The 20,115-nt window shown below is 52.8% G+C and overlaps 1 protein-coding gene across 1 annotated transcript in view; it reads right to left on the bottom strand.

The window, feature by feature from the left end:
• Positions 1–17,634: 17,634 nt before the first annotated feature.
• LOC104390957 (probable E3 ubiquitin-protein ligase TRIM8) overlaps positions 17,635–20,115 on the bottom strand; it is a 3,780-nt gene continuing 1,299 nt past the window's right edge. Inside the window, exon 2 of the mRNA XM_010000165.1 lies at positions 17,635–17,641. Coding sequence (XP_009998467.1) covers positions 17,635–17,641 — 7 coding nt within the window. The remainder of the gene's footprint in view (positions 17,642–20,115) is intronic.

Raw genomic sequence — 20,115 nt, 5'->3', positions numbered from 1 at the left:
ATCTCATTGTCTCCACAGCACGGGCTGAATTCCTTAGGTGTTTTGAAAAGGAAAATATATCCCTTCCCCTGCCATCCCCTCCCAAATCTGGTATTTCTGAAGTCATGAACTCCTCCTCCTCTTCCAGAATCAGAATTTCTCAGGGTAATTTCTCATATTTCATGCATGACCTTGATACTGGGAGAATTACCGCTCCCTGCATACAGGCGCCTGTCCCGGGCTCCGAGCAACTCCACGATCCCAGTTTGTCTTTTCTGAGACATGTCACCAGTTTGTGAAACAGATGCCAAAAGTGCTCTGTATTCCAACACCAGCTGAGAGTGAACTCATCTCATTAATTAATAAGTTAATCTGTGGCTGGGGAAAGTGCTTGGTCCACCCCAACTCTGTAGGCCACAGCAAGATGGGGTTAGTTGCTGAACACCAGCAACACCTTCCACATGGAACAAAATAAAGGGCAGGGTGGGGAGAAAGCTGAGCCCTAAAAAAAGGTTAGTGGGGTCCTCTGCAAACACACTGTGGGGATCAACTCCTCTGCAGGAGCAGGACTGCTGAAGGTGGAAGGAGAAACAAGCACAGGTTATCCTTTGCTCACTGGGCAGGAGCACAGCAATCATGGCAATCTGGGTGGGTTTGGGGTACTGAGGTCAAGCACTGGGAAAGAAATGCTACCTGGAGAGACATCACTGCAGGAAGCAATGCAAGAGATGAAATATCTTTTTCCAGGGAGGATGCACACATAATGCCCTGTGGGATCAGGCCAGGAAAAGGATGCTGACCATCCCTATCCGCCCAGCACTTGCTGGGAGGAAACCACTGGTGCAACCACCCTCACCCCCTTGTACACCTTGCTGCACCTCCCAGGGCATTCAGGGCACCTGGGCTCCTCATCCAAGAGTCATTACAGGGCTGCAGCACCACATTTGTCAGCTGTGTTGCACACATAGGTCCAGCTTAGCCAGCCAGGCAAGTCCCCAACACACAGGGGGGCACTGGGATGTAGGAAGGAGCTTACACCTATCCAAGACCTGCCAGACAGGGAGAAATCTGCAGGCAAGATGTCTCCATGGCTTGTCTCAAGCTGGCCTCACCACTGTCCTTCCCCAAATGAAAGGGCTAAGTCTGTAGTTGCTGCTGAGCCCATGATAGCTGTGGATTACACCCCTGCTTTGCCTGGAGCCCTGTCCTCCTCTCATCCCCTCATTTCTGAAGCCCCCAGCAGTGGGTGGCCCTGGGGCCAGCAGCGGGGCAGCAAAATCCCACAACATGCCCCAAGGTTTCACTTGCTCCAGGGATGGCCAAGGTCCCTGTGTGGTATTCCTGGGGAGAGCCAGCAGGGCAGAGCCTGCAGCACCCCTTCCCCAGGGGCTCAAGCACCCACCAGCCCCTGCCCAACACCCAGTGGGATCACAAAGGAGCCTGGCAGCTTCACCAAAGCCAGGGAGGTGTGCCATGATCCTCCAAGCAGATCCAGTTTTAAACAAGAGCAGGAGCTGTGAAAAGCCTTACTGCATTCACGGTGAACTAAGGTGCATGCAGCTTCTCTGATATCTAATAAGGGCTGTGCATCCTTCAAGGCTCTTCTTCTGGCAAAAGCAATCATGCTGGGATGCTTGCAGGATGCTGATTCCCAATAAACTGAGCTGAAACTGGCTGCAGGTTCAGAGGACACTAGAGGAGGGCAGGTGGACAAGCCACAAGAGCGCACAGCCCTCGTTCCTGTAGGAAACCGGGCGAGCAGCGAGCCAGACTGCCCCAGAGTGCCTTCAGCCCCAGCTAGATGGCTGGCCCAGGACAGGCATGCTGGCCTCCCTGCCTCCCTCCTTCCTTCTCCTCTGCACCCGGGCCTTCCCCTCAGCCGCTGAGTGAATAAGGACATTGTTTGCAGCCACCGGAAAGCCAGAACAGAGGGAGCAGCTCGGAGCATGAGGGGGAGGAAGGGCAAGGAGGCGGAGGAAGGTGGAACCGGAGTGAGGAAGCTGTGAAGGGCAGATGCCTCTTGCGGGAATGGCTCCAGACACCTGCAGCTCAGCCCAGGAATCGGGATCAAGGGCCTCCATTGAGACCCACGTTGCTGGAGTCGGGCCTGAAGTCACAGCAACTGAATTTTAACGCATCGAGAGCCCCGGACTGAGGAGGCGAGCGCAGCCTTTTACGTCCCCGCACCTCCCACTCACAGGCTTCCTGCTCCACAGCCCTGCTCTGCTGTCAGCTGGCTGGTTTTCTGAGAAAAACCCACATGATGAGCTATTCTCATCCCTCCTGAAAGTGTCCCCCCACCTGCCAACACACCGGCTCCCTGACACCACAGGGCTCTGGGGCACGGCACCCCAGCGCTCCCTGAAAGCAAGGTCTCAAACCGTGAGAGCCCACACCGCTGCAGATTGAGGGGACCCAACACCACAGCCCAAACCCCTTGGAGCATTGTTCCCACCCATTCATGGTCTCCTGATGACCAGACCCAGGCAAAGGCAGCTCTTTCAAACTCTCCGCAGCCCCCACAACACTCGCAGGAGTTTGATCTGCTTACAGGGACAGGAAGGAAATGTCTTCTAGTTGGGGTTTCAGCTTGCACACATTTACAGTAAGCACCAGGCAGGAGAGGAGGTCTCGGGCCAGGGCAAGAGCACACACACGCTGCTCTGAGGTTGGACTTTTCTCACAGTGCTTCCTGCATAGAGATTGGGCTGGTTTATCCCTGGCAAGGGAAGGAAGTGGGGAAGGGAACAGCCTCTGGGATATTAATAGCTGCCCTTGCTAGGAAGGGATGGGAGCAGCAGCCACGCAGCACATGGGCGGAGAGACCCCACTGCAGCATCAGGGGACACCCTGAGCTCCGGGAGAGCTGGTGCTCTGTGGAAAAGGGCTGAAGGCTGATAGGGGAACAGGATAGAGGATGCCTCTTGCAAGAGCAGCTCTCCATCCTGTTCTCACGCCAGGGTGGGTGGAGATGCCTCCTGCCTAACCCGATATCCCCGCAAGATGCTGCCTGGTCTCTGAGCCTTCCCCAACACACCAAGGAGGAGAAACCATTAAGCTAATCAATCATCAACCTCAGAGGCAAAGTCCTATGTCCCACCTGCAGCACCTGCCCCAGCACAGGGGCATTCCTACAGCATGGCTGGCACACAGACACAACTTATGGCTGCTCAGTAGTATTCAAGGTCAGCCCTTGTCTCTGTGGCACCCCAGGATGGTGGGCACAGCAGACCACACTCCTATGCACTGCCTTGTAGCAATGGGCCCCAGATCACCATTTGGATGTGCCAATGCCTGCAGCCCCAGATGGCTCTTCCCCTTCTTTACACCCAGCAGAAAAGAAGAACTTGTTACTAAGGGGAAAATACGAGGCACTGTGTCACGTGGGGCCAGCAGTAGGATTTCTGGAGGCCAAAAAACAGGGACCTATTCTCCATTGGGAAGCAACCTTCAGAAGAACCTTGAGGATGTAATTTGCCTCACCAGGCCTCTCCGTCACACCCTGCTCCCCATTGCCATGGGGATTACTTGTGGCTGTGCCTCTCACACAACTGTGGGAAGAAGGCTGGGGCTCTATGTGTGTTTTTGGACCCCAATTTCAAGCTGCACCCTGGCTGCCATTGCTGTCAGTGTCCTCTGAGAAGGTATGAAGATCTGCTTTGAGTGGGAAAGGGGGATAAGGGAGATTAAGGAGCCAGGAGAAGAGGAAAGCAGCTAACAAAGCATCCCCTCCGTGGCAGTAGCCCTGAAGGTCCTTGAGACAGAAGCATTCCTGATACAGGGTGCCCAGTATGGTCAATGTGCCTCCCAAAACAGAGGTGTCCTGAACACCAAAGCCACTTTTGCAGCATGTTGGAGGGTAAGAGCAAGGCTGTGCCAATCATGGGCCAGTGATGGACAAAGTGACCCTGGGCCAAGAGGCAGTGAAAGGGGGGCAAACTGCCTCTGCCAGACCTGGGGCTCAATGCCCACTCACAGCATGGGGAGGAGAGGAAGAAAGGAACTGGAAACACACTGGGAAGATGAATATGGGGACAGCAGAGCTGCTTTGCATGCTGAGTGTGCAAGCCAGGCAAGTCCCAACTGATGCCACTGGCTCCACAGAACAAGGATGAGCCTCAGTGATGCCCACGCTCTGGCTGGTGCAGCCACCTCCTGCCCCAGATCTGCCAGAAGAGAAGGCGACCAGCCGGTGAAAACATGCTCCCTCACTACGTCCCAGCAGTGTAAGGACAGCAGATGCTTTTGGGTGGTGCAGAAGCAAGACAGAGAGACCAGAGAGATGCTGGGGCTGCGGCTGAAGGCACAACCAGGCCCTTGGGGCAGTGAGGAGCTCAAGAAATCCTTTTTTCCTCTTTTTGGAAGGGAAGGAGAGGAGATCCCCACCCAAGCCTGAGTGCAGATGCTGGCCAGTAGTAGACCCCTCCAGCCAGCTTTCAGGAGGGAGGACAGTCCACACCACCTTCCCCTGGGAGCAAGAAGAGCCAGAAGGAGTCACAGGGCTTGGCTCTGTGTTTATGAAGGATGAGGTCCACATCTTTTCCACCACCAGGGATGTGACTGAGAAGAGCTTCCCGCCCCGGCTCTTTTGGTTTTAGAGGGAAAAGGTCCTGATTTGGGGCTGATTATAAATCAGTGCCAAAACTCACCCTGCTGGTGAGCCATCTCCAGCACAGGGCTCCGGCTGCAGACACCGGCACAAGCACATCCTGCCCAGCATGACCCAGCACCAAACGCCCACAGCATTTGGTTCCAGAGCACCCCAGGAAAGCGCGGGAGTTTGTGACATCCCAGACAGTTTCAGGCATCCAGAACCAACAGCACTGAGCAACCATTTCCAGCCACCCGGGCCCTTGGACTGACACCAGCACCTAGACCACATCTTGCTCTGATGCCCAACATCACCTTGTGCTTCCTCCCTGCCGTGCCAGAGAAACAGTCTGGGCCCTGCAGCTACACTGATTTGGATTCAACAGGTTTTAAGGTTTTCATTTTCCAGAACCTAAGAGATCATATAAGAAGCCCTGTCTTTTCTGCCCTTGGTGTGCTCTGTACTTGTGGTTTCTTGAACATTTCAATCAATTTATAGGTATGTTACAGGAGCCCGAACATCCTTTTCTCCCTCTGCTGTCTCTGTTTTCATACATCTTCCCCTTCCCAGCAACAGATTCAGCTGAAAAACTAAGCCAGTAGAAAAAACAACCAGTCTCTTTTCAGCTGGATCGTCTTCCCAAACTGGCTCTCACAAGCACTCTGCCAGCTCCAGTGGTGGCAGTTTGGGCAGAAACAGGAGGTTGTTCAGTGCAAAAACTCAGATCACAAAAGCCTGCCCCTCACATCAGCTCTTTTGCTCTCACATATCATTCGTGAGTTGCTCCTCCCGTAACTCCCACCAAAAAAAAATAAACAGGCTTTGGCAGCACCCACGGTCCTGTCTCAGTCTGCTGTTGTCCCAGCCTCATCTAGCTCTCTTGAAGTCCAAGATCTTCCCAATGTGCTACAAGCTCATGGTCCTGGCCAGTCATTCCCACACTGCAGCTGGCAGGATGCCTTGCCTTCAAAAGCAGCCATCCTGCAAAGGCCCACTCCCATTGCCTGGCAGCAAACCTACCCCCATCTGCAGCCCCTGAAAAATTGAGAAACCCTCACTCCTTCTTCCAAATAAACATCTTGGATTCAAGATCCAGCTGGCCTGTGTGATCTCAGAGCTTTCTCCCTGCAGGGGTGAAACACAGCCAGCCTCTTCCACCCTTCCTCCCATTGCAGGCTGAGCCGCCTCTCCCATGCCTGAAGATCTCTGCTCTGCACCCACCACAGCTCTGCCCCACCATGGGAAGACCTGAGGTCTGAACAACAGCCCCTTCGGATTCCTACCCCCTAATTTCTAATTTTTTGCTCTAGATAGAGCCCAGCCCCAAGTCCTGGATGCAAGAGCAAGTTTTTGGGGTTACACAGACACCACTGAGGAGCAGAGCAGCTGCAGAGATACCTGCATGCACCCATGTGTCCCAGCCGTGAGACCACCAGCAAGTGAAGAGGCAACAACCTGCAGCCATGCACCCCATCAGTGTCTCGTTTGGTGACCCAGGCACAAGGGGACCTGCAGTGCAGGCAGCATGAAGCCACTCTCCAGGCCCAAGCAGCACTAGAAAGCCCTGCTTCGATTTAAAGGCCATGATTTTTTTTTTTTTTTCCTCCCAACTGATCTAGTTAAACTTCCAACTGCTCAAGGCTATTTTAATTTGTACTGGTAAGTTAAATCAACACAAACAAGGGCAGAACAGGTTTATATGCACCTCTATTACTGGCTTGCACCAACTACAGCGCAGCTAGATTTCTCCAGGCAGCTTTTTTTTTTTCCTAATAAAGATAAGGGGGGGACATTTTTGTACACCTCCAACTGACAAATGGAGCCTGAAAGTGAGTTGGGAGTCAAAGCCTTGCAGAAAGTCAAGGTGACTTATGTGCCAATAGGCTGGCTTCAAAGAGCTTTGCAAAAATGCAGATCAACTAACAAGATTTATAAAACCCGTTAGGGGCTTAGAGGCTGCTTAATTCTCAAAGGTGCCAAGGAAAGTGCCTGACTCACAGAGGGATGGATGGGGCTTATAGAGGTGGCTATCTCAACCTTTTGGTTGAGAAGAAAAGAGAACTCAATTTATGCTGGAAACAAGGTTTTGACATGCCGAGATGTCTACTCCGAGCGTTGGCTCCTCCATCACCTACTTTAAAGAAAGAGAAACCAAGTCCTGCTGCTGCAAACTGTCAAAAACATCTACCCAAAGCCACAGCAGATTCTGCTGCTTCAGCTCGCCAGTGCCAGACACCACCCAGAGGAGTATGAGACTCAATTGGATTCAGCACACAAGCTGGAAAAAATAAAAAAAGGGGGGGCAGGGAAAAAAAAGAAAAAAAACTGAGGACTTTGCACTTCTACACCTCCCCAGTGCCCAGCGTTTTGCAGGTTGGAAGTAGCCCGTCAGCACCTGCGGGCAGCCAAGCCAACATACAGCGAGCCCATCAGCTGCTCCACACCCAAGATAGGACTGACCACGACCTGCTGAGTGCTGAGGACCCCTCAGCCCCCTCCCGGCTGGGGTTTCTCTCTGCCCTGCTTTTTTCACAAGGCGGCTGTTGAGAATCTGAAAGCCTGGATTATAATCTTTATGAATCCCATAGTTAGATCGCGCTGAACAGCAGCCCAGCAATACCAGATGTTCAAACAAAGCTGCCAACCGACAGCTGTCTGCAGCTTGCAGCGTGTTTTTACTTTAAAATGCAAAATGATACCAATCTATATTAAAAGAGAGACGTTCGGAGCCTTGTGATAGCAACTGAAGCCACGGATATTGCTCTTTCATGCAGGGTGTGGCAACAGAAGGAACTATCTCAGAAACTACTGCTTAAGCCTCCCTCCTGGCCCCCCCAAATCCTGGCCCCTTTCCTAATGGGAAAGATACTCACGTTACCGCCTGAGTGCCGTGAATGTAGCAGTGCGTGTCCAAACAAGCCAGCAAAAAGAAAAATGTAGCATGAACAAACACCATCTAACGAAGGATGCCAGATCAAATGTGGGTGCTGCAGAGCTGCACCTGGCTCTCAGTGGCATGGAGAGGATGAAGGGACACGGGAAGGGACAGAGGGAGCCAGACCTGGGATGGAAGTTGCAGCCCCTCCTGCATCAGTGACCAAGCTGGGGTAGCAAAGGTCCCTTCTGGCAGCACAGCATCACCTGTGGAAGCAAGGGAGGGGGGCATCTTCCAGTGCTCCAGCCTATTCACCCAGCATCCTGTCTTAGGTTGTCCCACATCTCTCTAAAACACACAAGGACGGTGGTGCAGCACTGGACTCACCAGGGAAACTCTGCCAGTGCCTCCTCTAAGACTTGACGTGCAGCAGGTTTTGAACTTGCATTGCTTTGCACCTTTATTTGTTGGCCTGGCTGGGATGGGGCACAAAGCCCTACGACCTACAACTTTTTCACATCCCAGCAGGTGGGGAAAGCAAGAGCTGAGCTCAGCCTCACTCTCTGTTCTTCCTCCTTCTGGAAATGCAAGCCACCTGCCCTCACTGCATTTTGGGGGTGGTAAGTCCTGAACATGCTGGGAACAGCATTGTACCCTGGCTTGCAGGAATCATGCAAAGAGAGCTCTGACTTAGTCCAACATTACGCCCCAAATTCCCCCGCAGCCACGCTCACAGGAAGTCTTTGGGACCAGTCCCAAGGCTGCTTCATTGTGCTCCGAGCAGCAACAGCATGAATGAATCACACTCATCAACGTGACACCCAGCTCCCAGCAACGTACTCGGGATCAAAATATTTACGTTGCAAATGAGTAAGAATAGGACCAGATCCCCTCCCCAGCCTGGTGACACGAAAAGGCCAACCTGGTGTTGCACTGAGCAAGTGGGTGGTGGGAGGACAAGCAAGCAGGAGGCAGAGACCAGCTTGTCTCTGCCCAGCAATGCTGAACCAAAGCCTTTCTACATGGCAGCAAAAACCAGTGAGCATCAAGACCATGATCCCATGGTATCATGCTCCTGCTGGAACTCAGCAGCCGGGTGACATGCAAGGGAGCATGCTGGGACCTGTAGTTTTCAACCAGCCAGCTGCAAAATGCCATCCACCAGTAAACACGTCTCAAATTAAAGAGATGCAAGGCCCCCAAGCCAAGCTCCTGGCAAGGTTCCAGCCATGGCTCCTTGTTGGCAGGCTTTTGGCCAATTCCCATGTGTTGCATTAGCCTCTTTCCAAGAAGCAGCCAAGAGCCTGCACCCCGCGAACCCCCTCGCAGCCGAGCTGCCCCCTGCCCTTACCAAAGTGACTTGTCTGCACAAAGAAGCAAGATGTGCCCAGTGCTCAAGTGCAGCCCTGGGCCACAGTAGATGTCAACACTGCTCCTGACTTGCTCTGAGCCCTCCCACTTCTGCTCCATGGCACTGAGCCACTGACTCGAGAGCAAGACCCTGCAGCCAGCACTGCCCAAGCTTCAGCTACATAGAGCCAAACACTGCATCCCTAGAGGGGTCAAATAAAGATGCCACCAAAGCAATCAGAGTTGTAGACGGCAAGAAGCAGAGCACCAGCGTGGTGCTTTGAGGCAGAGCAGCACAAGCAGGCAAAGCTCCACCAACCCACCTCACTGGGAGGGCTGGGGAGCAATCACCTCCCCCCATCATCCCAGTCAGGAATGCAGCCTCCTCACGAGTGTTACCACTACCCAGTGCTCCAGCAAGGCCAGGACCGTATGTCACCCCTCAGGGACTGTGGCATCCCTCTCTCCTTGCATGCTCTCTCTCCCCACTGTGGAGGAAATCGCAGTGCCCGCCTGATGTCAGGAGGCATCACTTCACACAAAGGCCAGGCTTCCTGGCAGGGAAGGGGTGGGGGAGGAAGGGGAAGAGAAGCCCGGGGCAAAGGCAAGCAGCACCTCCAGCTCCCAGTGCAGAGGGGCCGCAGCAGGAGACAGCACAGCCCCTTCTCCTTTAATCGCCTTTGTGCCTGGGAACAGAGAGGCAACATCCTGTTTTCCAGTGCCCTTCACAGGAACCCCAGAGCGGCCCTGCCCTGCGGAGCTGCAGCGGAATGTGTGCCCCTTTAAGGATGCACTGGAAAAAGTGACTTTAATTTGTTCCTGCAAATAAATCAATCCCACCTTTTTCACCTCAGGTGGCCTGTGGCTGCTGCTGACCAGGGGACACAAGCTCCAGCTGAGCATGGGGGCACAGCCCCCTGCCCAGCCTCCACCCAGGAGAAAAGCCACCTTTGAGCCACCAGCATCCCCAAAATGGGCACAACTGCCCACTTCACCTGCCTTACGCCCACAGGTGGCCAAACACTTGTGGCACCCCTTAACTGATAAATACAGGTAAAGCCAACATATTCACAACAAAGTCAAGAGTCATCTGCAGCCCTCATTTGCCAATCCCCAGTGTGCTCCCCAAGGGGGAGAATCTTTGCAGCATGCAACACATCATCGTAGCCATAGCACTGATGTGACCTCCTGCTTCAGTCTCTCCACCCCCTCTCCTCTGCCTCCTGTGGCCCCAGCTCATCCCCCAGCAGAGAAAGCAGCTGGTGGCCAGCACCAGGCTGCACTGCTTGTGTCTTCACCTCAGCCCCTCTCCCAAGGATGGGAGTGCTCTGGTCCAGCTGCATGGGGACCACTGAAGAGGGCTTGGCCATGGGGGACCTGTGGGAGCTTGCTGATGTTGACCGAGGTGGGAAATCACTAATGCTGCAAGGAGCAGCCAGGGAAGATGGGTTTTGGATGTGGGCACTGACAGAGAATATCTGTGAAGGAGCAAAGCCTGCTGCTCTCCTTCAACATGCTGACTTCTGCTCCTAGGAGGAGGCCTGTCATTGGTTTTTAATCTTGCCCGATTATGGGACAGCCTTTGACATTATTGATCTCGGGCCCCTGAAGTATCATTTATCTTCCAGGTTTGATGCAGCAATCAGAGCCTGACAGCTCAGACCTCAGTTGGCTCTGTTCTCCCAGGGAGAAAGGGAAAGTGCTTTGCTCAACTCTGGTCCTCCTGATTCATGCAAGCCATATTCGAGGCTGAGTTTCCATCTCCAAATAAGGCAGCTTTCACCAGATGCCCTCTCCCCACCTGGCAATTCATCTCCCAACTCAAAAAAATCCAGCTCCCCAGGTCTCTGCCAGACCAGCAGTGACTTATCAAGACCAGCAGTCCAAGATGCCTCCAGTGCCTGCTGCTTCCCCCTTTCAGTTTCATTACCCTCTTTTAAAGAGGATGTGGTGAAGGCACCAAGGTTACAGGATGTGCCAAGAGCTGCACAGGGATGGGAGGACAGCAACAGTGTGCAGGGTACAACCAGGGAAGACATTTCTAGATGTGACGACACTGCCATTTTCTAGAGCAGAAGGACCAACAACAGCAGCTCCTCATCTTGCTTTGTGAGCTTGCACCCACAAAGAAACCTGGCTGCTAGCTTGGTTCTGTGGTGGCTTCTCCTTACCTGCTGGCTAGCACAGGCACACCTGGGGGCCAGCTCATGATTTCTGATTGACCTTCAAAATGCTAATGCCTGCTCCCTCCACCAGGCAGAACAAGAGATGGACTCCACAGCTACAAAACAGTTGGCAGGGACAGGATTCACGACACCTGGGACAACCACCCTATGGATGGGATAAACTTGGGATTGCTGCCCTATGGGCTCCCATTCCCCTGGTTTCCTCCATCTTCCACTCCAGATGACAGGCATTCCCATCCTCCACCTTTTGGGAGGCACAAGGGTTTCCTCAAAGGTTTTCCAAACCACTCTACGATTTTGTGTCTGTGTCTACAGGTAATGGGTGCAGAGCGTGCATGAAGGCCATCTTTTTGGATGCCTCCTGCCTCTCTTTCTTCCTCTTCTGCAAAGCTGGGCCTTGTGGTTTGGGAATGAGGAACATTTCCCAGGGAAGGCTCCAGCAGACAGTTTTAAAGCATAGAGGAAAGTTTAGCTTTTGCTTGTTACCTCAGAATTGTTTATCAGACTGCTGCAAAAGCACTTTGATAAATGGAGATTAGTACCATGCACGTTCACAGATGACAGCAGTAGCCAAGAGCCAGCCCTGGGGAGGAACCACCTGGGTGGGGTAGCTAGCAAGGTCTGTGTTTGAGAAGGTACCACCACCAGCAAGGAAGTCTGAGTCTCTGGGATTGCTTCCCCATGCTGCCAAAGAATTCCTGACTCTCTGGCAGGTCCCCTCACTTCCACTGATTGCTACTTTAGGCTAACACTCTGATTCCCATACCCAGATTTTCAGTTGCTGCAGAGATTTAACTGACCTTTTTTCTCTCATTATAAGTGAAATGCTACAAAATCCTTGGCTGGAGGACAGGCTGTGTTTTTACCTGCTGGGCTCACACCCTCCAAAGATGTGCTTGCCAAGAGGTGGTCTTCGCATAACACACAAGGTATTATTATGTCCAGTCCCCTGCCTGGATGTCCTATCAGGGAGGATGCCAGCAGGCAGAGGCAAATGACCCCAAAGTGTGCTCCCATTCCCTTTGAGAGGGCAGATCCCATTCCCTACAACCCAATCACCTCTGACCCAAACAGGGCTTGCAGGCCTCAGCCACTGAGCCACAACAGTGCAGCTGTGGCAGGAGAGCTGCGGCAATTCCCTCCTGGATCTGGCCACCCCCATCAATAAGGGGCTAGCACAATACCCAAGGGAAGGGGGAGTGTGGACCACCCCGCCTCGTCCCCAAAGGGTCTGCAAAAGGAACAGAGACCTCGCAGCGCATTTATTCCGCTCCATCCATTTGAGAGGCGCCCTTCAAGGGGCTTTTTGCAGTCAGAGGCGGGTGCACCAGGACAGGAGGAGAAGACAGGGAGGCACCGGCACCCCCAGCCCTTTGTCTGAGCGCAGAGGAGTTCACCTGCAGGGAAAACCAGCTCCCACCGCAGGGCTGGCAGCTCCGCACAGATTCGGATGGGGAGAGGGATGGAGCTGTCCCCCCGCCCCCACTAGCAAGAGGGTAATGAGCAGAAGGAGGTGATCGCGTTACCCTCTCTCCGCTTGCCACACACGCAAACCAGTTAGCAGCACACACCAACCCCCCACTCCTCGACTTTCCAGCAACAACTGCAACCAGCAATAAAACCCATTGCCACAAAAATATCAACCCACCCCCCAGCACGATCAATCTGTTTTTGCATGTGGTCATGCACCAAACCCTGGAGATCAGCTCCACAACCAGGATCAACTGGGAGGGAAGAGGATGAGAGACTAGTTTCCAGGGGATGGGGTTTTAAAGCCACACAATAACTGGCTCAAATGAGGGTTTGGATTAAGCTGTTGTGCAGTGAGAGAAACACTGCCTCCATTAGGATATGGGGGATTTTCCTTCCCTTTTTCCAAAGCTCCAGTTCTGGGATGAAGCTTCCAGTTTACCCAGGCAGACAGAAAACAGGGTGATGCTGAGCAAATAGGGGATCCTGCACAGGGAGAGATAGGTGGAGAGAGGAAAGGGCAGATCAGCCCTCCCCAAGCCCCACATCATACAGTCAGCTGGTTTGACAACATTTACTCATACTTCAGAGAGACACAGCCATCCGGAACGTCACTGCCTGCCAACTGCCTCATCTGGAGTCATCCACAGCTCGGCTCTTTCCAGCCCGGTCCAAAGAAGGCCCCCCCCCAGAGCATCTGCAGACCAAGGAATTTTGAAAGGGCAGGTAGGGGGAAAAAGAGAAAGAGAAATTAAATTAAATTTTTTTTATTATTTTTTTTTTCTCCTCAGTTCTGGTACATTGTCCCAGCAAACAGATAACTTTGAGTGCATGTTACATAGAAGGCCCTGCTACAGAGTGGCAGGGCACTGCTCTGAGCTGAGAACTTTGGTCATGTTTCTATCACAAGCAAATCTCTAGACAGAAAAATGACAACTGCGATCCCCTGAGGAGAATGGGACAAAGCTGTCCTTATCAAAAAGGATCTGGGACTGGGAACCTCTTCAGCAAGTTCATCTGGGACACATATGTAAAAACTCTTGCGTGCATCCAGAGTCTCATGCCTCTAAGTAACTGTCCCTCCCTCTCTGTATTTGGGACTAAGAATCTCTTCCTCCCATTCCCAAGCACACTGGCTGTAGTTCTCCTGGGTAAAGGAGAAGTGGCTGCCCCTATCTGTCCTTCTTCGATTCAGCAAAGGGAAGGGGAGGACACCCCTCCTTGGTCCTGCAAACTCCACACCTCCCTGCTGGCCCCCAGCATCAGCCCTGTCTTCTCCAGCAGCAAACAGAGGTTCAACACAGAAAACTGGCAACCACTGCAAGCAAGCTCAGTAGATCCATCTCCTCCAAGCTGTTCACCTTCCTCCAACCAAACCAGCATCTCCTTAGCCTATAGCCTGCTTATAAATGCAGAAAGTTGACAAAGTCACCAGAAACTAGCCTGGATCCACAGCTGTGTGGGTTTATTTAAAGAAAAAAAGCCAGGCCAGACCAGATTCTGCCCCCAAGCCTGAGTGGCAAAGCAGAATCCAGCTCCAAGTGTTTATTTATAAATCCATACATACATGTACATTTGAATTCTGACAGAATTAATTCTGGCATCCAGCTAATTCAAAGCATTCCTCCCCCATCACACTACTGTTGCAGGCCAGCCCAGCATAGAAGCTGATTATAAAATGCTGCACTAGCCAGGCATTTCTGCAAAGGCTTGTGCTATTGAGCATTCAGACTTTCCTTGCTTGGCTATTTCATTGTTTCAGTGTCGATCCCTCCTCTCTTGCCCTGTGTTTCCTGGTTACTTTTGTCCCTGCTCTGGAAGCACTGCTGCTCTGAGCCCCATTTCAGTGTCAGATTGAAAAACAGAACAAAACAAAACCCAAAACAATTACATGAAATTAAAGAGAAAAAAAGAAAAAAATACCAGTGTGTACCAAGATTTTCAGTAAACACATAGGTAGCAAGCGAAAAATAGGCCAATATGCTGCAGGGCAAGCTGCAGGCAGATCTGGGGATAGAAAACCCTTTGCCTCTCTCCAAAGCACTGCTAAGAAAACCCTGTGTGGTCACACGCTGTCCTCTGGAGCAGAGAGGAGAGAGGTCAGGGCGGCCAGAGCTCTAAGAGCCTCTTTATTCTTGGGCAGTTGCACGAATCTGATCGCTTGTGCCCTTTGTGAGACATGGAAATCTGCCTTCTCCTCCCACCCCCTTCACCAGCCCCCACTTCTGCTCCCCCTGCTCAGACCGGGGCAGAGGCAACTCCTCAGCTCCAGAGGCAAAGGCCAGAGCGGAAAAGAGACTGTGGACCTCCCTCTGGCAGGACCAGGCTTGTCCAAGCACGCAGGAGAGCTCAAGGACCTTGCTTGCTGGAGCAAGGGGAAGAGAAAGGAAGGACAGTCCTGGGACTCACCCATTCCTCAAAGGGCTCATCTGGGCTCCCACGTGAGGCAAGAAGCTGAGGGATGGAGGAAAGTTGAGGGTGTTGTGCTTCAGCCCAAGCCTTTCCTACTTCTCCCTCTCCATTGCACTCATGGGCTGGAGGAGAGCAGCATGCTGCACACCTCCATGCCAGCAGCCACACAACTCTTACATAAACATCATGGGTTAGATTTAGACTAAACAAGGGTCTAGGGTAAGTTCATTACACTCGCATCACCAGCCAAAGTGGGCTTATACCTCCTAATACAGAGACCAGACCAGGACACCCCCATCTTGGGGGCTCATTCAAAGCGACCATCCAGGAATGGCTTCAAGGCAGGAAGCTCTCTGGCCAGGGATGGCTGGCATGGGTGGACAAGGCTCTGCCTAGACACCCCCATCTGCCAAGTACAGCCAACCTCTGTACACTGCAGGGGTAAGCCTGGGGTACAATTCATTGCTGTTCTTATAAAGCGGCTGAAGGTCCTTGGATTAATCTCTTTCCCATTCACCCTTCCACGTCACTCTTCACCAGCACCTGGCCACACAGTGTTTTCCCCCACGGGAACAGAGATTCCTCCACTGCAGCCCCTGTCCTACTCCTCTTCCTTACCAAAGCGGTCCCCTCCATGCAAGCCTCCTCCCTCCCACTCAAACCCACCAGGCTGCTTCCCTGCATCCTCTATTTCTGCTGTCACTTCTTGGATGACTATACAGAAGACTCGAGGCTGTGGGTCTAGAGCAAGAAACCACTGGCAACCTGATGGGCTAAGGGCAAGGAAAATGCTCAAGCTTAGCAGGAGAGCAATGGGGAAAAGCTCTCAATCCAAACTCCAGAGAGCCAGGAGATGGTCCCAGTTCAGCCAAAAGATCTGAGACTGCTAAGACACCCACTGCCATTGGGCCAGCAAGCCCAGATGGGTTTGCAGCAGGGTAGCTTTGTAGGGCAGTACAGGCTGCCATCGGTTGAACTGAAATCCCCTGCTGCCCCTGACAACACAGCACAGCCTGACAGATCAACGGTGGTGAGCAGCACTGAGCTCGAAAGCAGGGCTAGGTGGGTGATGGGATTTCTGCGACTGCCCAAGGCCCAAAAAGTCATTACTCATCACAGCAGCTTGACCAACTGACAGCATCCCAAGGCACAACGATCAGTCCCATTTAGGAGCCTGACACTGGACTCCCAGGGGCCCTGGGCCAAAAACCAGGCATGGGCAAAGCCAGCAGAGGAAGAGACATGGGCTAGGATGACTAGAGAGGAGGAATGGGCTGGTGGTTCAGCTCTGGGGTGCTGGTGGAGGCTCAGACAGAGGATGCAGGGAGAGCCTGCACAACTCTAGCTTCACAGGACCTACTGCCGAAGCCATCAGTGGACCAGGTATGTTCAAAGAGCTCCATAGGGAATGCCTGTCAGGCACCACCCGCACCAGCTACAGTCACAAGAGCTAAATTAACGCTTGAGCACTTGGGCACTTGCGCTCACAATGCCTCCGGTGAGCTGCGTGCCGTGGCTCCTCATAAACAAGTCATCTGGAAAATAAGTAAGCCTGTAAAAATCCAGCCTGTCACAAGTTACCAAACCTGTTTCAGAGTAAAACAACCTACTGCAGCTCACACTAGTAGCCTGGCAGCTGATTCGACCCCAGTCTCCCCAGCACCAGGACTCCCGAGGTCCCAGAAAAGTGTCCCCAGCACAGATGACAGCATGGGGATGAGACATAAGACTAACTTCAAACAGGGAGGTGTCTCTGGAGTCAGAGCTGTCTATCAAAGAAGAGCTGGTGGTATCTTCCCTCTAGAAACCTAGAGCTTTTGAACCACGGAAGCAATCAGCTGGGGCAGGTAAGAAAAGCACAAAGGCCATCTCTGCACTGGGGCTGGTGGCCAACACTGGCAAAGGATCAGAGCTTTTGGTACAGACTTGGGACTCGTCTCTTCCCATATTTCTACCAAGCATTCACTTCTTCTCTCTCCCATATTTTGGGAAGCCCCTGCACTAGGCTTTTCTGGGGGCCTGCCAAGAAGGCAAGCCCAAACCCACCAAGGAGCAGATGGACTCAGCAGCCCAGTTCCTGTGTGTCCCCCTGGATTTGCCAAATGGGTGCCACTCCTGCATACCTGCAGAAGGATCCTCTATGTTTCCCCACTGGTCTCAGCACCACAACACACTTCCTCCCTCTTAAGTGTTCAAAATCACCAAAGATATTAAAAATGTGGAGCGATTTTCTCTGTTTCCCCAAAATGTGCAGTAAGCTAGGTCAGAGGGAAATCTAACTCCACCCCTTGAAACAAAACAGAAGCAGAGCAGAGCCTCTCCCCAGGTTCCTTCCCACTGCTGGTATCTCCAGTAAGAACAGGCAGCTGAGACAACCCCACACAAGCTCTGATGTACCTGGCCTTAATCAACCATGTCCCACAGAAACATGGGGCAAACACATTAATGCAAGTGAGTTCCTTTCTTTGGCTGCTGCCTTCTGACCTGTGCCCCAACCCAGCATTGTATTTTTCCCCTTTTTGGATTATTTAAAAAAAAAAAGCAGCACATCAACCTCATGCTGGAGCAACTTCCTTTTTCAACCCTGGAAGTAGGTTCCCCTGTGCCAGGGAGATGGTAGGTCCTCCCATGAAGGCAAGAGGCACATGGCTGGGGCAGCAAAGGCAAAGATGGAAGAACAAATGTTTCCTTTTGAGACCTTGACACAAACAAAACGACAAGAAGCAAAAAAAAAGAGGGTAGGTTGTTGGCTTCCCCCCCCACGCTTCTCTTTAAGCGCTACAAAAACAGGAAACAAAGGAGAAAACATCTCACAGGGGGGAAGGGGAGGTAAGTGCTTTATACGCCCACGAAAGAAAGATTAACCACATATTTTATTTACTGTTTGTATTACGGTTGCACTGGGGAGCTCAACCAATTCCAAGCCAGGGCCCTGCGGGTTTGTGCAGTACCTAAGGCTGAGCAGTCCCCTTCCCCCAAACCCACAAAGCACGCTCCTCCGCTTCAAGCGAGCCCTCCACAGACACCCTCTTTCCTCCTGCAGACAACCACCTCTGGCCTCCTTCTCCCAGCACAAGCTCTCTTGATCCAACTGCCAGCTGAGAAAGCACTGCTGCTGTCCGCAGGGAGTTTTGAGCCCTTTTCCCCTTCAAAGTGGACTGCAACCCGGGCTAAGATGCCCTCCAACGTGGGTCGGCAGCAGAGCCAGAATAATAAAAACTAAAAGAGGTGGGTTTATGGGGAGGGTGTTTGCAGGCTCCTGCTGTCTCTCCTCTGGGCTCTTGAGGCCACCTCTGCCACACTGGGTCGATGTTACACCTCCCCACACTTGCAACGTCCCCCGCAACAAGGAGAGGGCTCGGAGCCACCAAACTTTGACTCATTTCTCAATTAACGGCTTCCCGAACACGAGCCCCACATGGAACAAACCTCTCATGATGGGGCCTCCCCCAGACCTCCCAAGCCTGGCATTACTCATCCACCTCCCCCCCAGCTCCAGCCCTCCTTCCCTGGGATGCTCCAAGAGCGGCTCACTGCTGCGGGGTGAGCAAGCAGCCAGGAATCCCGGGCCTGGATCCCACAGGCGGGCAGCCGTCACCAGCTGAGCTCACGCACCCTAATTCGGGAGCCGATGCAGCCGCCTTGCTCGCTGGCTGGCAAGGGGCAGTTTTCAGCCAGAGACCTGGTCAAGGCCACAAAGCAAGGGGCTGGCAACTTGCTGGGTTTTTTTTTTCCCCAGGGGTTCTTCCCTACTCCAGCCAGTTCAGGGAGGAACTGCTGCGATCGCAAGGGGGATCCTTCAGAAACACTGCTCCCCAGTTTTGGGCTGTCCTCCATTGCCCTGGCCTCTGAGCACCCAACTGAGCCACGCGCCCAGCTGGAAGAGACAAGCTTATCATCACAGAGAAAGGAAATTAAGATAACACAGCAATGGAGGTACCGAGGGATTCGGCCAAGGTCACAAAATAAGTCTGTGGCGCTACAATACAGCCATTTGACACGTTTGGTGTCTGGCTGCGGATGCAGCCGCCTTGCTGGCTGGCTGGCAAGGGGCAGTTTTCAGCCAGAGACCTGGTCAAGGCCACAAAGCAAGGGGCTGGCAACTTGCTGGGTTTTTTTTTTCCCCAGGGGTTCTTCCCTACTCCAGCCAGTTCAGGGAGGAACTGCTGCGATCGCAAGGGGGATCCTTCAGAAACACTGCTCCCCAGTTTTGGGCTGTCCTCCATTGCCCTGGCCTCTGAGCACCCAACTGAGCCACGCGCCCAGCTGGAAGAGACAAGCTTATCATCACAGAGAAAGGAAATTAAGATAACACAGCAATGGAGGTACCGAGGGATTCGGCCAAGGTCACAAAATAAGTCTGTGGCGCTACAATACAGCCATTTGACACGTTTGGTGTCTGGCTGCGTGTCCTAAAATTTCAAGCCGGTGCCAAAATCCAGCCTTGCCGGTGGCAGCTTCCTGCCAGGTCATGAGCAGCACGCATCCACAAGGAGCAACGAGCATCCAGCCATAACAACGGCAGCAACAACAGAAAAAAAAAAACCACGCAGCAAGAATTGCAATACATGAGATCAAAGTGTCCTGGAAAAGGACCTGGAAAAATAGTTTTGGTCCCTGGCTAAGGCCCCCAGGAAATGCACACGCGAGCCCTGCCCCAGCCCCACGCAGTCCTCTCGGGGTGGCTTCCCCACCCTGGCAGAGGGAGACCAAAATTACTCCCTATAAATAGAAGCAGAAAAACGCTTCTCCAAAAGCCTGGCTGGGTCTTTCCCCTCCCAGCGCATGTGGCGGAGCTGCTGGCACCTCCGTGGAGGTCTCTGGTTTTCCCCAAAAAAACCTGGAGAGGAAAATAACCTTCCTGTGAGCTCAGTCTGGCTTCTCTCTGCACAGAGCTGCCACCCCTCCTTCCCAGGCCTGGCCATCCAATTGGAAAGTAATTATACTGCAATTTTTATTTATTACTTCTTCTTTTTTTTTTTTTTTTTTAATTGCTAAATGGTGACTCATTTTGGCAACATTAAAATACACAGGAAATCATCCCCATTTTACAGTAATCACCATTCAATTCATTGTTAAATATTTATTTGGCGGACAAGCGCCAGGCCTCTTTCGAAGGGTCGGAGGGGGAGCAGAGGGGCAGCCTGAGAGGGGGTGAAGGTGGTGGTGGGGTCACAGCAGGGCTGTTAAAACGCCTGCCACAAACTTCGGGGTGGGGAGCCAGGAGGGAAAGCTCCCGCCAGATGATCCGG

This window comes from Chaetura pelagica, unplaced genomic scaffold (assembly GCF_000747805.2).
Source record: "Chaetura pelagica isolate M959 unplaced genomic scaffold, ChaPel_1.0 scaffold436, whole genome shotgun sequence".
NCBI classification, from domain to species: Eukaryota; Metazoa; Chordata; class Aves; order Apodiformes; family Apodidae; genus Chaetura; species Chaetura pelagica.
This window is presented reverse-complemented; position numbering and strand designations above follow the sequence as displayed.